An 18,186-nucleotide genomic window follows, 5' to 3' on the forward strand; every position below is an offset into this window, starting at 1 on the left:
ATCAGAGGACAGTAACTATTGCAGTGGTTGTAACTCTCTTATCTCCAAGACCATCTGTACTGTTAGAATACCATCAGTGCTCTGGAAGAGCTGAGTTGGCCAATTATTCCACAGGGACAACAAAGGAGCACACTGCCTTTGTAGGTACAGCAGCAAGTGTTTGGTGTGGAACTACCTGTTATTTCTGGAACTGAGCTGTGAATTTTTGTAAGGTGAAATTGACCTCTGTAAGTGTTTCAATCTACTGATTCTGCTGCTTTATACTCACTTTCTCTGTAAACTCCAAAGGTCAATATGTTGGGGCAGTCTCATTTAACGCTGAACTATTAGTGATGACTGCAAGAAAGTATTATAAATTCTACAGCCTCATCAAAAGACAATTGAATATCCCCTGTGAGGATCATGAAGAAATCCAAATGATCAGCCAGTCAACTCATATTAAAAGCTCTGTGCTTCACACAGGGATCTGAAAGTTCATTTGTTGATAACTAATACTTCTTGCCCTGTGTGTGCTAACTGTGACAATATTTGAAAGTAAAGATTTAATTAAATTTGGCATTTGTATTTGGACTGCTATTGGCAAGCATTACATTAAAGAAAGTATCACTCGTTATAATGTCAGTAGCAGAGGGAACTAAAAAATTACAGATCAGTTCCCAATATGCTTTAGTGCTAGTCTAACGTCAGACTAACTGACTTTACTTCTGTGCTCATTAAATAGCATTAAATAACAGAAGTTACTGCTGTTGAAACTAAATGAGAACCGTTTTCACAGACTTGCACCAGACTACTGAGTTATTACTATCACAAAACATATACCAATACAGTTATTTAGACACGATTGACATACAAATACTTGCCATCAAATCTATTTCAGAAATAGAATTTTGTGGTCTTTCCAGTGACATCCTAGGCTTAAGTAAAGCAGCACATTTCTTACCCTTTCAACCCCCTAAAAAGTTACTGTTGTTCTAGGCTAATTCGCATGAGTGTCAGAAATCACCAAACAGTTTCCATCTCCTCGGCTGAGAAGTTGCAAGCAAGTCAGACTTAAGTTTTTTGTTGCTTTACGCCGGGGGAATGGGAAGTCATTTGGGAGGGAATCAACCTACTGCTTTATCTTCTTGATTAATTAATATCATGTGCCTATATCTGTTGGAAAGATGCAATTTCGTTATGTCATTTTGAGGGAAAATAGTATTGCAGAAGTCATTATGAGAGAAGTCAGGATTAACAAAATGTCATTTTTTTTTGTTTATTTTTTCATAGTTTTTTTTTGTTTATTGTTTCTGAACTTTACTAGAAATAAAATTCAGTAAACATTTTTAATAGATAATAATTTTAATAATTTATATTATTATTATATACTGTATATTATATATTTAACAATAATAATAAGTTATTGATATAAAATATAAAAATAATAAATAATAATAATTCAGTAATTAATAAAATAATTCAGTAATCCTGTTAGTATTCCTAACGAAAAGAAATGAACAGCTTCAGCTGACTTGTTTTTAGAGATGAAGCCTTTTTTTTTTTCTCTAGATTTTTACTGGCTCTGAGCAATTAGTGAATGCAGTTACAGTGATTGAAAGGATGTTTATTATTTGTTAAAAAAATGACTTTTTGAAAATGACTTGTTGAGCCTCTTCTTCCAGTTAAATGTATGCCTCACAAAAAACACGGTGCTATTAAAGATATCCTCTGCAAATAAGACAATGACTAAACAAGTCTTATCAGTGAAGATATTCCTGCCACGCAGTAGAATATATTCCTTATCAAACAGAGGGGCAGAATGAAAGGCCTTATTCTACCTGTTTTATGTTAGAAGAAATTTGCGGTCAAAAGGATTCAAATCAATCATATAAGCTGGTGAGATTGTTACATCTTCAGCTTCAAACATTTGCACAAGCAAAATATCAGACAACTGTCATATCCAGTGCAGAAAGAAATCTGTACAATGTTGTAGTTAATGAAAATGCACTTTTGTGCCATTGTGTCCAAAAGCACCAGTAAGTACTGTGACTGAAGGAGTCTTCGTAAATGTGATCATGGCTACTTCCCTCCTCTGCCCCCCTTGCCCTATCTCCCCCCATGCCCTCATGTTCTTATGTCCTTTTCTCCATGACGGTCTTTCTGGTTGTTGGCTGGCTGGCTTGTAGTCACTGGGACACTCTTTGGGAATATATTGTTTGTGTCTTTTGTTTAAGGATGGCCAGTCCCGAACAGTGAGGCAGTTCCAGTTCACAGACTGGCCAGAACAAGGAGTGCCAAAGTCTGGAGAAGGATTTATTGACTTCATAGGCCAAGTGCATAAAACAAAGGAGCAGTTTGGTCAGGATGGACCAATCTCTGTTCACTGCAGGTAAGTAAACAAAGCCTCAAAACAATTATGCAGATTTTTTTTATTTTTTTTTAAATATATAGTGTATATATAAGTGGAATTCCATAGCTGAACTATCAGAAAGGCAATCAAAGAGAATACCAAAATAGGAAAACATAGGATTGCTTTACAAACTGTGAACTGTTTTGTGGTATAATCCCATTCATACAGACGAGGATCTTCTGAAATACGTAGAAGAGAGATATTTTGCTTCCTTTAAAATTGTCTCTTATTCAAGATAAAAACAATATCATCAATGCTACACCCAAAAAGCAGTAGAAAGGGCCTTATCACATGCTGCTATGTTTAATACTTTTTTCTGCTTGTAATTAAAAGTGAGGCTGTTACATTGGTAGGAATTATTAGTTGTAAACAAGATGGTTGCTTATATGTTGCTGTCTAATAGCAACCAAGAAGAGCCAGACAAAAATGGTAGCTACCTCAGGAAAGTGAGTGGAACAGTTAGAAAAACATTGAGGTTTAGACTGGGGAATTTGAATTTCAGAATATAATGCCCATTTTTTCATGTGATGAGTTCCCTTAATACCTTTACAGCTAATACACAGATGAAAACAGCTTGGAGGGTATGTAGGAATAATCCAGAGTGGTCTTTTTTAATACTCTTGCGTATTTTTTTTCCAAAGTATTCTAAAGTATGTAGCAGATGGCCAAAAATATTATCTTTACCTTTTATCTGTTATTTAATAAATTGTTTTCTATAAATTCCATTAGATTTTAGATACTCATTTTGCAACATTAAGTTATATTTTTGGTAGATGAAATATTATTTATATAACAGAGACGGAAAATGCTGATATAGGTTCCAAATCCTTTCTGCAAGCCAAGTAATGCATCAATAGTAGCATGAAGACAAAATGACCAAGTTGAGCATATGAATGAGCATATGAGCATATGAATGTAAAGGGTGAGAGAAATTCTTGTTCTTCCAAAGCCAGCAGCAACCAAAAGTTACTTATGTGCTTTAACAGAGTACATATGCTCCCCTATGTTCCCCTATGCATCCTTATGCTCCCTAATCTGTTAGACTAATATATTAAATATACTCAACAACTTCAATCCTACTTTTTCTGTGTGCCTAATACGTTTTTTGGCCTACAAAGGAGAAAAACAACATTTCAGAGCAGAGTCTGGGATTCAAATGGCAAAGGAAGATGGACAGCCCTGATAGGAATGAAACTTATTCCTCCTGACAGAAATGACTTTTGGGAGCAGAGAAGTATTAATCAATATTTATGCCTGTATGCCGACATACATAAGAAAGCGAATTGACGATGTTCTCTGTTCTTTGTACCACACAAATTTGTCAACTCATAACTGAACTGATAAACTACATGCAGTAGGTTATTCAGCACTTCCAAATAAGTGTGATCTTTCATGCTGAAATTATGGAGATTTCTACCCTTGGCTTAGATAGAAACAAAGTCAAATCCAATATAATTCATCATGGTTTTGTCTTTAAATTTATTATCATCATCATCATGACAGTTTAGATATCAGTAATGCTAATCATCCTTATAAATGCTAGTCAACTTGCATAAATAATAAATATCCTTGGCAAATTAGTAAGTTTATTTGCTTATTTCATGATATATAAGATCCTCCAGTTTCCTAGTCCATATGGAATTATTTTAAAGATGACTCCAGTTTGTACCGTGAGTAATTTTTAAGAATTTCTGCTCTAGAAATTCTTCAAATAAATGCCCCTAGTGTCACTTCCATGTAGTTTCCATCCCACTTTACGCATTATTTGCAAGTTTGCTTTCTGTATTACACAGAAAACCCTGTTCTGGCAACAGTGTGTTACTATGTAAAATTTCTAAAGTCATAAGTCAGTTTATTAAAAATTAGTTAAAATAGCAAAAGACTGTTCACCTTGAAGCAAAATTTTCGTCTGAAGCAATCTTAAGCATTTACAGTTATTCAAGCTTTTAGCTAAGGAAGATCACCCTTTTTCAGCAGGCGTTGAAGATGTATTTTTAACAACAAACTTGTATACAAAAACATCAGTATTTCCTCTTGGCTTATTAAAGTAATCTAAGTTTGGTGTCTAAGTGTTTAACCTTTGGTGAATTGTAATGCTAAGCTAGCATCATCATGCAGTAGTTCCTTCGCCATTTACTGAACTCATGATTCTTTAAGACCTTAGCTTCATTACTTTGTTGTGATAGAACTCAATTTGTTGTTTGACTCACACTGAAGGAAATCAGCTGATCATTAAAAATGCTGCTAGTACTGATGCGTACTTCCATCACTCTAGAAATACTGAGCATCTTGTAGTAGGAATTGAAATAATGTTAAAATTGTTTGTCACTCAGCTGAAATTGGGTCAGTTTCCTACAGATTTTACAAAAATGCTTTGGTTCTGCAAGTATTGAGTAGAGATCTTTCCACGTTAGTCAGTATTCCTCATTAAGAATCTATGTTTCTAAGGAGATCTACAGATTCTTTTTGGTTTCTTAAGAACACAAGAGAACAAACTAATTCTTTTCTCTTCATGAATTAAAGAGCTAGGAATAATTTTTGAAGTAATAAAGATTTGATAAGTATCTAGTGTAGAAGTCCTCACATATTTAGAAAGCCCTACATTTATTTTTTTTTTGAGTTCTTTAGATAGATGGTTGAATACAAAGGAGCAAGGAGAAGGAAAGTGGTAATCTACCTTAATTCTGCTGATTACTTTCTGTGCTGCTTGGTTTAGGTCACACTGTCTTCAGCTCTTAAAGTCCAAGCAGGTTCCAATGATCTTTTTCCAGGATTTTTTCACAATGGTTCTTAAACAAACCAAGCTCTCTAATTTAACTCATCAGGGAAAGGAGACCTTACAGTCCAGTCTAGACCTCCAGGAACTTTACCATCACATCTAGGTAAACCAGTGTTAAGAGCATGGTATTTTATCAAATTAGGTAATTAGGTATAACGTGTCCTTTGGCTTCGGTTCTCCAAAGGCACACGGGTTCTGCAAAGTTTCTAAATCCAATCAAATGTATTTCTTAGCCCTAGAAGTGCACTGATCTAGACTAAACAATAAAAAACCATCATACAGTTTGGACGTTTTGTTTCCACATTAGTCTTGTGCATTCACTGGATCTCTGTGGTAGTCCACATAGACTTGAGTTAGAGTTCTGCAGCTAAGTCTACCTGACTGTAGAAAACCTCGTGAAGTGATTAACATTACCTATAAGATGATGAGTTGCTTAATTCCCACCTATGTGAGTTCAGACTTAGGTTTTCTATGTTGTTATGTGTCATTCTCCAAGAGTCAACCTCAGGAATAGGTAACTGTTTAAACTTAATAACTGGCAACTATTGGCTTTATTGATTAGAATAATTTCTATAGCTTCTTGGGTGTGTTAGATAATAACAAAACCCCAAGACAGAACAGAAAGCAAACAAGCTGCATATTCACAGAAGTGATTCCAGGCTAATATAGACAGACATAGTTTATGTATATCAGTATTTGTAAGCTAAAGATCCAGACTGCCAGACCTGAATAATGACTGTCTTAGGTTTTGCTTGTGTCTGTTGTTTAAGTTGTAGAGTGTATATGAACAATTTCAATGTAAATTGAAAGTCCACTGACTGTGTCTACCTGAACTAAGGTAACACTGAAGGTGTGCAAAATAGAGGCTACACATGAACAAGTCACATTAAAAAAATAAAAAAATAAAAAATAAATAAAAATACATTGTTATCTTTTTCTTTTGTCATTTCCAGTGTAGATCACTGACAACAAATGTTCTTATTTTTCTTCACCATACACTGATTACTGTATATCTGGATCAACAAACCAAGTCACTTTGCAATGAAGACTGGAAAGTCAGGAAGTACTTAGTAGCATGTGAAGTTTGCTTGAGAGCAATGATTCTTCTAAATGCAATGTGGTAGTTTGCTGTGGAATTTTGCTTAGTGAGCCTTTCCCTGTATAGAAATCTGTACACATATGGTGTGTTGTATCCACAGATAATATGTCAGCCAATTCTTTCAGCGTTAACTGTCAATTAAAATTCATTTTTTTCCCCTTCTTTTTTCTTCTATTATTTTAACAGTGCGGGTGTTGGAAGGACTGGAGTGTTCATAACCCTGAGCATTGTTTTAGAAAGAATGAGATATGAAGGTGTTGTAGATATCTTCCAGACTGTCAAAATGTTAAGGACACAGCGGCCAGCCATGGTACAGACAGAGGTGAGGAAAACAGTTTTAATGTGCAATGGTAATGGAAAAGGAGGGGTATTTTCATACCAAAAAATGCACAGATAGAGATTGTATAAAATTTGGTTGTATTTATACCTTAAATTGTATAGTGATTATATGAATACAGTGTGAAATCAGCTATAAAGGTATTGCATGTAGTATTTCCTGTTTCCTTTTATGGCAGTAACATAACTTTCTGCTGGCTGGAGAAGAAAAAAGTTCATTTCAGTAGTGGAGCCTAACTTCTGATAGTCGAAGAAAACTATTTTCCCAGAAGCACTACCTATTTTCTTTTGATCCTTTCCTTTGTGGCAGAAATTTGTGGTGATAAAGGAGTCCACTTGTTTCTGAAGGTTGATTTACTGACATTTTTATGTTCCAAGAGCAAAGTATTGTTCATTGCTTCGTAATGAGCCTGTATTATTTTCATAATTGTCTTGGCTCTGGGTCATCAACCAAGTGACTGTTTTGCCTGAAAATCATAATGGTAAATTCAGCACCAGGAAAACTATAGTATAAATATTTTCCATGCTAGCAATAGTGCTATAGACAAATACAAAGAGGAACAAGCAGCATCAACTTATTTCTTATGCCTGGATGCATACCATGTCATGCCATAAAGAATAACTTAAATATTTTCAGCATGTGCTTAATTTCTACTTAAATTTCCAAACAGGAGACTTGAACTAAGCTGTAGTTCATTGGTTCGACTGTAGTCAGGGGGAAAGCCAACAAGGTGGACATCCTGGTGGGGGTCTGTTATAGACAGCCAAACCAGGATAAAGAGACAGGTGAGGTATTCTACAAGCAGCTGGCAGAAGTCACACAGTCACCAGCCCTTGTTCTCATGGGGGACTTCAACTTCCTGAAAATATGCTAGAAACATAATGTAGCCCAGAGGAAGCAGTCTAGGAGGTTCCTGGAGTGTGTGGAAGATTCCTGACACAGCTGGTTAGTGAGCCTACCAGGTCAGTAAAACTGCTACATTGGACTTCTGGAGGGCAGACTTAGAACTGTTCAGGACACTGGTAGGGAGGATCCCTTGGAAGTCAGTCCTGAAGGGCAAAGAGGTAGGCTGGATGCTTCTCCAGAACGAAGTCTCAAAGGTGCAGGAGCAGGCTGTTCCTATGTGTCATAAGACGAGCCGTCGGGGAAGAAGACCAGCGTGGCTGAACAGGGAACTTCTACTGAGTCTCTGGGAAAAAATGAGTTTATGTCCAGTGGAAGAAGAGTCAGTCAACTTGGGGATAGTACAAAAAAGTTGCTAGCATATGAAAAAAAAAATAAATAAATAAAAAAGGCTAAAGCTCAGCATGAGCTCAACCTGGGCATTGCAGTAAAAGACAACAAAAAAAGTTTTTACGAATACGTAAGTAAGAGGAGGGCCAAGGAGAATATCCATCCTTTACTGTATGTGGTGGGGAATATGACTACTAAGGATAAGGAAAAGGCTGAGATTCTCAATGCCTTCTTTACATCTCTCTTTACTTGTCAGGCCACTTATCCTCAGGGTACTTGTCCTCCTGACCTGGAAGTCTGAGACGGGGAACAGAATAAAACCCCCATGATTCTGGTGGAAACAGTAAGAGACTGACTACTCCAACTGGACTGTTACAAGTCCATGGGGCCAGATGGAATCCACCCAAGGGTGCTGAGACATATGGCAGATGTGAATGCCTAGTTGCTTTCCATCATCTATCAGTGGTCATGGTTGACAAGAGAGATCCCAGATGACTGGAGACTTGCTAATGTAACACCTTGATGCCAGGGAAGGTCACAGAACAGATCATTTTGAGTGCACAGCATGTGCAAGACAACTAGGGGATCAGGCCCAGTCAGCATGGGTTCATGAAAGGCAAGTCCTGCCTAATCAACCTCATCTCCTTTCTATGATCAGGTGGCCTGCCTGGTGGATGAGGGATGGCCTGTTGATGTAGTATATCTAGAATTCATCAAAGCCTTTGACAGGGTCTCCCACAGTATTCTCCTGGAGAAACTGGCAGCCCATGGCTTGGACAGGTACACTCTTTGCTGGGTTAAAAACTGGCTGGATGGCCAGGCCCAGAGAGTGGTGCTGAACGGAGTGAAATCCAGCTGGCGACTGGTCACCAGTGGTGTTCCCCAGGGGTCGGTGTTGGGGCCCGTTCTCTTTAATATCTTCATTGATGATTTGGATGAGGGAATTGAGTGCACCTCCAGTAAGTTAGCAGACAACACCAAGTTGAGGGGAAGTGTCAGTCTGCTGGAGGGTAGGAAGGCCCTGCAGAGGGGCTTGGACAGGATGGGTTGATGGGCAGAGGTCCGTGGGATGAGGTTCGACATGCCTAAGTGCTGGGTCTTGCACTTTGGCCACAACAACCCCATGCAACACTACAGGCTTGCGGCAGAGTGGCTGGAAAACTGTGCAGAGGAAAAGGATCTGGGTGTGCTGACTGATGCTCACCTGATCATGAGCCAGTGCTGTGCCCAGGTGGCCAAGATGGCCAACAGCATCCTGGCTTGTATCAGGAATAGTGTATCCAGCAGGACCAGGGAAGTGATCGTCCCCTGTACTCCGCTCTGGTGAGGCCATACCTCAAGTGCTGTGTTCAGTTTTGGGCCCCTCGCTACAAGAAAGACATCGAGGACACGGGGCATGTCCAGAGAAAGGCTACAGAGCTGGTGAAGGGCCTGTAACACAAGTCCTATGAGAAGAGGCTGAGGGAACTGGGGTTCTTTAGTCCGGAGAAGAGGAGGCGCAGGGGAGACCGTAATGCTCTCCACTACCTGAAAGGAAGTAGTGAGGAGCTGGCAGTCAACCTCTTCTCACAGATAGCTAGCAATGCGACAAGAGGGAATGGCCTCAAATTGCACCAGGGTAAGTTTAGGTTGGAAATTAGGAGACATTTCTTCTCAGAAAGAACAGTCAGGCATTGGAACGGGTTGCCCCAGGAGGTGGTGGAGTCACCGTCCCTGTGTTTAAAGAAAGGTTGGATGTGGTACTTAGGGACATTTGTTCAATGAAAGCTGGGTATTCTTATTTTTAAGAAGACAACTTCAGAAAATAAATAAATAAGTGAAAATTCAGATATTTATCTTAATCTGTTCAACCAAGTAAATAATTGTTACCAAACTGAAGTGTTAATTCAATTTCTTTTCCTTTACCATTATTATTCTGGATAAGACAAATGAAAAATAACAGCCTTCTGTCATTTTGGTTCCAAGAAATGACTACAGTATACAAAAAAAAAATTGTTTCTTGGAGCCTATATGACAAACACAGAGCTGGGATGTGCAATATATTCTCTTTCCTCCTACTTTGACTTATTTCTGTATGCTACCCTTGAACCTCCCCTGCTCAAATTAGGTGTTGTAAATTTGTTTTTTTTTTTTCAGGATTCTGTGGGAGAAAAAAAAAAATCATACAATCATAGAATGGTTTGGATTAGAAAGGATCTCAAAGATTATAGAATCAAAGAATGGCTGAAGTTAGAAGGGACCTCTGAAGATCATCTAGTCCAACCCCCCTTCCAAGCAGGATCACCTAGAGGACATTGTACAGGATGGCATCTGTGCTAATGCCACATCTTCCAGTGCTCTGTCACCATCACAGTAAAGCAATGCCCCATTATATTCGGCTGGATCATCTCATTCCAACCCCTCTGACATTGGCAGGGACACCTTCCACTAAACCAGGTTCTCAAAGCACCATCCAACCTGGCCTTGAACACTTCCAGAGTTGGGGCATCCACAGCTTGCCTGGGCAACGTGTTCTGGTGCCTCACCACTGTATGAGTAAAGAATATCTTCCATATATTTTACCTAAATCTACTCTTTTTTAGTTTAAAGCCATTACTCTTTGTCCTATAACTAGGACCTATCACTAGGGCCCCTGGTAAAGGTCCTTCCCCAGCTTCCTGTAGACCCCCTTTAAGTACTGGAAGGTTGTTATAAGGTCTCCCCAGAACCTTCTTTTTTCCAGGCTGAGCAACCCCAGCTGCCGCAGTCTGTCTTCGTAGGAGAATTGCTCCAGCAATTGCTCCTCGTGGCCTTCCTCTGGACTCACTGTAATAAGTCCAAGTCCTTCTTGTGCTGGGGACCCCACAGCTGAATGCAGAATTCTAGGTGGGGTCTCACAAAAGCAGACTAGAAGGGGACAATCATCTCCTTCAACCTGCTGATCACACTTCTTTTGATGCTGCCCAGGATACAGTTGACTTTCTGGGCTGCAAACACAGACATAGCCAGCTCATGTTGAGCTTCTAATCAACCAACAGTCCCAAGTTCTTCATCTCAGGATGCTCTCAATCCATTCTCCACCAAGCCTGTATTTGTGCTTGTGATTGCGCCAACCCAGGTGCAGGACCTTGCACTTGGCCATGTTGAACTTTATGAGGTTCACATGGGCCCACCTCTCAAGTCTGTCCAGGTCACCCTGGATGGCATCCCTTCCTTCCAGCATGTCGACTGCACCACACAGCTTGATGTCATCAACATCCTTGCTGAGGGTGCACTCAATCCCACTGTCCGTGTTAACAACAAAGATTAAATATCACCAGTCCCAGTACTGACCCCTGAGGAACACCACTCATTACTCATCTCTACTTGGACATGGAGCCATTGACCACAACTCCTTGAGTGCGACCATCCAGACAATTTCTTGTGTACTGAGTAGTCCATCCATCAAATCCATGTCTCTCCAATTTAGAGACAAGGACATGCGGAACAGCATCAAAAGCTTTGCACAAGTCCAGGTAGATGATGTCAGTTGCTCTTCCCTTTCCCATGGATGCTGTAACCGTGTTGTAGAAGGCCACCAGACTTGTCAGGCATGATCTGCCCTTAGTGAAGCCGTGTTGGCTGTCACCAATCACCTCCTTATTTTCCATGTGCATTAGTTTCCAGGAGGATCTGCTCCATGATCTTGTTGGGCACAGAGGTGAAAGTGACTGGCCTGTATTTCCCCATGTCTTCCTTTTTTTTTTTCCCCTTTTTAAAAATGGGGTTTATGTTTCCAAGTACATAGAATCAGTGCCAAAAAAAAATGCAATCCTTATTCAATAAAGCACTTAAACTCCATGTAGACCACACATTTACTTAAAAATTTAAAAGAAGGTCTAATGCATTTTCCAATTATTCAAGCACACAGCAGCAAGGAACTGTTAGTGATCATAGTACTGAATTGAAGCAAATATCTAATGAGTTTCCTAGTCACCAGAAGAATTTTAATTGTGATGTTAACAAGTATAACTCCTGTGAGCCTAGCACATAGGACTATCAGATAAATAAGCAGATTATTTTTATTATTGTTATTTTGGATGGCTTTTATATATATATATAAAATTTAAACCCTGAGTAGCAGTTGCAAATAACTACACAAATATGACATTTTAGTATAAGTGTTCAATATTACATAAATATTTAAAAAGACTGCTGTGTGTGGGTGAGAATAACATGAAATGCGAAATATTGGATTCACTAGAGGTTTAAACAAATCACTTAACACATTGAACTTTCTCTGCTTCCAGGTATAGGTTGAAATGTAATCTGTTTCACATTAATAAGGTGCTTAGCTACATATTTCTCTCATAGGTCCTGTTCTTGCCACAGGCAAAGGTATCTTTACATCCTCATCAAAGCTTATATCGCTGAAAGGCTGGGATTCTCTTTGCTTCCTAACCTGGTTTTTAACTTGTTGGTTTTTCATGTAGCATTTCATATTAAGGCTGTGGAGGATTTTATCATTTAGCGTGCTGCATTTGCTATGGAGTTAATTGGATATTTTGCTACTTATTTTCAAATATAGATGGAGAGACATCTTAGTATGCTCCCATAAGAAGAAAGCTTTATGCTGATATTACATTAATCCAGTATTACAAATTCTCAGTAAATGAGTATACAATCTCTGTTTAAATAGAAGGTGAATTCTGTGGAAAATGTTATTTCTTTAAATGAGTGTCTATCTTCATCTGTTGTAACTTGTTTTTCCGTTGATGTCAGCAAGACAATATTGCTGAACTGCAGATGCCTCTGTGGTGTATTTGTCTGTAGCCACAAAGTATTCACTCTTAGTTGAAAGAAAATAGAAACCAAGCAACAAGCTGGCTTTTTGATGCTTTTGTTTTCTATCTTTCTTTCTCCAGGATCAATACCAATTCTGCTATCGAGCCGCACTGGAATATCTGGGCAGCTTTGATCACTATGCAACATAAAAACCCACCGTGGATTTTTATTGCAGGCCCTTTAAGATCCAGAGAGCCGCTTCTGAGCCATACAATGTGCTTTAGAAGTACTTCTAAACTCTTAGCTATGGAGCGATTATTGGGGATATATAAATAAAAATAAACAAACAAAAGTATTGGGGATATATTAAAGAAAAAAGAAAACAAAAACAACTATTCCATGTGGACCAAGAATTCACAGTTTAATAACCTAACCATGCTAAAAGAATCCCAACCACTGAGGCGTCTGAAGGATCTCATTTACAGATACCTCAAGGGTTTGACATTGGTTGAAGTCAAAGGGAAGACTTCAGGAAGGAGGAATTCGTTGGAAAGAATGATCATCTTGTTCAGGATTGCATGCTTATTGCAAAGAGGAATTTTGAGAGAACTGCAATTCAGTGCAAGATGTTTGTTGAAGGGTCAGGTCTTGGCTTCTAAAACAAAGTGGACTCCTTACTTCAACAGCACCCCTTCCCATCATATTGCTCATGATAACACTTTAGGGAAAATGTGGGAATGTTTAGAAAGAAAGTCCTTGATTTAGTTTTTTAGTATTGTAAAGATACTGCTGACCTGTGCTTCATTTTTAACTGTGTAAACTTTTTCCTTTTTTTAACAAGTTTATCATTCAATGAAGTGAATTAAAGAAAAGGTTACATAACTGTTCTTTTTTTTTGTTTAAAAACTGTAGATTTTTTTAAGCTGTAGAACTGTTATCTGTAATAATCGTGCTGTAGAAATGTTAAATAATTTGAAAATTTGCACATTTTTGTGCAGTCCTATATTTATCTACAGTACCACAGTCTTGTTAGATATTACTTTGAAAGTTATGTTTGTTTTATTTTTCTTTAAGAAAATATTCATTGTAATCAGTTAAATCAAAATGGGATTTTTGGTTTCTTTCGGAATCAACAGGGAGGCGCAAAGTATAAAGATGCTGCTACCACACACACATGCACGCACACACATGTACGTGTACATGCACACCCACACCCTCTCTCTTTCTATATATATAAGTATATGTATGTATTACTGTCAATCCATATCTAGCTCTCTGTATAGTTACAGAGTTACAGGCATGTAGGTACACGAACACACACACACACACATAAACATACCAGTTCTTCCACAGCCTGGATTTATCAAGGTGGTAGAAAAGTTTCTCAGCCTACTACAATTATAATATGCTAGTATTTAATCATCTCTGCATTTCCAAGGTCCATAAACTTCTGTTTCAAAGGGAAATGAGGAATGCACATCATTGATATTTGATCATCATCTCTATCCCAAATAATATTTCTCTCCACATTGCCACTTGAACATGAAGACATCACACATGCACACACATACGCACACACATGCACACATATGCACACACACAGAGTATGTGATTTAGGCTTCCAGTGAAGTTCAATATTTGTAACACTATAGTGCAATAAGAAATCATATTATTAAATGTAGGAGGTGTGCATGTGGGAAAGGTCAGTGCATATAACTTTAGGAGGGGAGAATGTTGTAATATACTAGGTATTAAGATGTTTTAAAATTGTATTCAATAGTATACTGTCTATAGTGTGTGCTATATAATTTACGTTTATCGTATGTAACAGGGCAAAGCCAAACACATGTTGCTCTGTGAAATCAACAGTTCTGTGGCATACAGCATTGTTTGGGAATGCTGTTTTTTATTTTAATTTTACATTTATAGTGCCTTATATTTGATGCCTATTTTGAATAGCATTTCTTTAAGTTAGCCTTCATTTGTATTTAGTTCAGTTTGTTCATATCTCTGTTATTCTTTTCAAACATTTTAATACATGTATCAGACAATTTTGAATAATATGCATTCCCAGTTTCTAATCAAGTATGGATGATAATAAATGATAACGCAAAACATGTAGGTAGTCAAGGCCCTTTATCTTTTCGTATTTCCAATAACGGACCAGCCCACAACTTAGATATCTATTTCTGGTTGGCTTTTCAAACCCATTGTGTCACTGGTTATAGTGTTATCATTGTAGAGATGTATCAGTACACTAGCAGTTGTCGACATCAGTAGTGCTTCTGCATCCATGTTTTCTTTCAATTTTAAAAATGTGTTAACAGATTGCTAAAGTCAAACCATTGCTTTCAGTAAGGCTAGCAAGATTGAGCTGGCAGGATGTATTTTTGAGAATGATGCTACATTTTCTTCCAGGTGACAAAGAGTATTATTAAAACAGCACAAAGTAACTTTTGCCAGTCTTAATGGGATGCCATTTGCATTGACATCAAGTCTTGTGCTATCATCTGTATATGAGTATCAAAGGAATTATTTCTTTGTGTCTTCAGATAGAAGCATTGGTATGGCACGTGACCTCAACTTTTCTTCTTCTTCCACATTTCCCACTGTTAGCAGAAAGAAAAATACAAAAGACCAAACTCTAGCAAACATTGTATTTGAGCACTTTTGTAAAGAAACAAACAACAACAACAAAAAAAACACACGCACAAATATATATATATATAAAATATACAAATGAATCAAAAGTATATAGAAGGCTACCTCAGAATGAGATTCTATAACTTACATCTGAACCAGAGAAGAATGTGCACTATGTTTCTTTTTCTTCTTTCTTGATTTGTACTTTTAGCTGATTAATGAAGTGCCAGGTTACATGGTGTGGTCATGTTCTTCAGCTTAGATCAAAAAACATAAAAATCAAAAAGAGCATAATTTTGGAAACATAGCCTAGGGAAGATTTTTGCATATTGGATCTGTAAAAAGATCAGAGCTTTCTCCCTAGCAGACTATCTTGCAAGCTCCAAAATAAAGGGGAGATTAAAATAATAATAATAATAATTAATTAAAATCCGATTTTTAAGGGGAACTGTTGTACAACAATATTCCTTTTAGTTTTTATGTTGCTTAAGATAACTCTTAGCATCATTGATGTGCATTCCACTTTCTGTAATCTTATATATTGTCTCTCTGCAGTTAATTTTAACGGTAAGCATCTTTGTCTACATACATCATACATTTTGAGGCTTAGAATTGGTTTCATCAACATAACCAGTACGGTGCTATTTATGATTGTATGTGTAGTTATATCTAATTTTTTGATTAACTGCAGTGGGCAAAAAAGGCAAAATATATAAAAATGATTTATACAGAAGTTTAATTTAGCACTCTCTCTCTCTCTCTCTCTCTCTCTCTCTCTCTATTTCTCTCTCTCTCACTAAGTGATTTAAGTTGTTAGAAATTGGAGAGGATAGCTGGGGAAAGGGAGGGGCCCTCTAGGGAGATTTGCACTTTCTATACCTTTGTACTATGCACAGCCCTATTGATTCTACATCCAACAATGTTATTACTTGAACCTATCTGTAAGAAACTGCTTGTGAAATCCACTTGTATTGTATTTAAATGACAGAGAACGTTAAAGGAAAAAAAGTTTGCAATGACAAAAAACTGCATCTGTTTTTTCCTTCCTTTTATTTTTTTTCTTTTTCTTTTTCCTTTTTCTTTTTCTTCCTTTTTTTATTTTTCTTTTTCTCTTTTTTCTTTTTCTTTTTCTTTTTCTTTTTCCTTTTTTCTTTTTTTTTTCATTTTTTTCTTTTTGTTCCTTTTTTTTTTTTTTTCTTTTGTGCCCTGATACTCCACAAATATCAAAGGCTGCAGGTCTCATCATAACTATCTGTTACGTGGCTTTGCCATTCAAGCTTGGAGTGTCTTTACAAAGATAATAAAAAATTGTGTTATTTGCTCTTGTTTTGGATGCATAGACTGAAAATTAAAAAAAAAAAAATTACCTTGTAAAACGGCTTGTTAAAAAGATACAATTACCTCTAATTAGTAGTACGCGTAAATGTTTTACAGAATGAAAGGCGTGCTTTTTATTTTCTTACTTCGTTACATTGGTGGCGAAAGATAATCTGTATGAAAATCAGTTCTTTGCTGACACAAGTTCCATTTGTTACAAATGAATTCTAATAAAATGTCAGTGTTATGCAGCCCTGGTCTTCTTTCTTAAGCAGTGCTTTTGATATCAGAACTCATTTGGTTCCTCTTGGTGATAAAGCAGTTTAATTGGAACCACCAAGTAGTCATTAATCTTCTTAACTAGTAGCTGGACAGTGGAAAATTCATTCCTACGTTAGCAAATATATTGTCTTCAGCAGCAAATTTTGCGCAAGCATAGACAAAATCTTTCATAGGCATAAGGTCCTCTAGCTTCATGAATTTCAATGAAATTATAGAAATTATAACACTTTACATGCCTAAGAAATTCTTGTATGTGCTTTAGAAATGCATCATTACATGAGAAAATAGACTACTGTCCATTCATTGATCTAACCCAAAGAAGTAAAATATCCACACATTTGGAGAGAGCTATGAATTTTTCAGTCTTATGGAATTGGCAGGTTCAGGAGTCAATCCAAAATCATTGGTCAGAGTTCCCTTATGGAAACAGTGGCAAGCAGTCATGACAGATGTTTAATTAATTTCCTCTCTGTAGTGCATGCTCTGCTGTTGCCAGTGGGTGAAAACATGTCTGTTACACTGTGGTGTTTCAAGTTGTTTTCAAACATTTTGAAAAAATTTAGATGAATGTGCAAAGTTTATAGAGGCAGGCTACAGGGATCACGGAATGGAAATCTCATCAAGGAAACAGATGAGAGTCTTGCTCTGTTTGCTTCTTTTGAAAGAGGACTCTGTCCCTAAGATTGCTTGTTTCTAAGGAAACATTTTATTAACCATTACTATTAAGTATATGTTAATAAAGAATTCACTGTTCTGGAAGGAGGTACAAAGACATTGATGTTACATTGACTTCTAATAAATTACATTGGTCTTAGACTAATTTCCACATTAAGAAGGTGATAATAGTGTAAAAGTGAAGCCTTGGTAGTCTTACATAGTTTTATTAGTTCTTTATCCACTGATTTCTGTGGATTTCATAATTACTACTTTACTACCTTCAGCTGGAACGTGTTTTATATAGGTGCAATGTAAGGTGGTTAAAAGTTGTGGTATGAGAGGGTTTGCTTAACTGTCTGACTGCCTTTGGAGGGTTCTCTTTAATGTCAGTTTTAATTCATTATTCTTTTATACAGAAAAAAAAAATATTTTTATGTTAGGTTCCTAGATATCATTAAAGTTAAGAAATACTGTTAAGATGTGAAATTATCCTGTACCAAATCAAAACAATAGCTACAAGCTTTCAACCACAGTAACTTTTGCATCTTTTTCATATTATGCAAAAAATTGGACCAAATTCCCAGTTACCCAGAAACTTCACCATATCTCTCAAAATGATGATTACATATCTGACTGTGGATATAGACTTATTATCAGAATAATCTTTAATTACTACTCAAAAACTGAAATTTTGAGAAAAAGAAAAA

At 37.1% G+C, this 18,186-nt stretch overlaps 1 protein-coding gene across 29 annotated transcripts in view; it reads left to right on the top strand.

Moving 5' to 3' along the window:
* The window catches only part of PTPRD (protein tyrosine phosphatase receptor type D), a 1,402,037-nt gene extending 1,385,246 nt beyond the window's left edge, over window positions 1–16,791 (top strand). For 19 of the 29 annotated variants that reach the window (XR_014576765.1, XR_014576766.1, XR_014576767.1 and 16 more), the window contains 4 exons: window positions 2,214–2,368; window positions 6,454–6,589; window positions 9,974–11,331; window positions 12,721–16,791. Coding sequence is in view for 10 of the 29 variants with exons in the window: in XM_083817752.1 (XP_083673878.1) it covers window positions 2,214–2,368; window positions 6,454–6,589; window positions 12,721–12,789 (360 nt within the window). In the remaining 19 variants the exon portion in view is untranslated. The remainder of the gene's footprint in view (window positions 1–2,213; window positions 2,369–6,453; window positions 6,590–9,973; window positions 11,332–12,720) is intronic. The other 10 variants (XM_083817752.1, XM_083817753.1, XM_083817755.1 and 7 more) reach the window with 1 other exon arrangement.
* The last annotated feature ends 1,395 nt before the right edge of the window (window positions 16,792–18,186 follow it).

Source organism: Anser anser (assembly GCF_964211835.1).
Source record: "Anser anser genome assembly, chromosome: Z".
NCBI classification, from domain to species: domain Eukaryota; kingdom Metazoa; phylum Chordata; class Aves; order Anseriformes; family Anatidae; genus Anser; species Anser anser.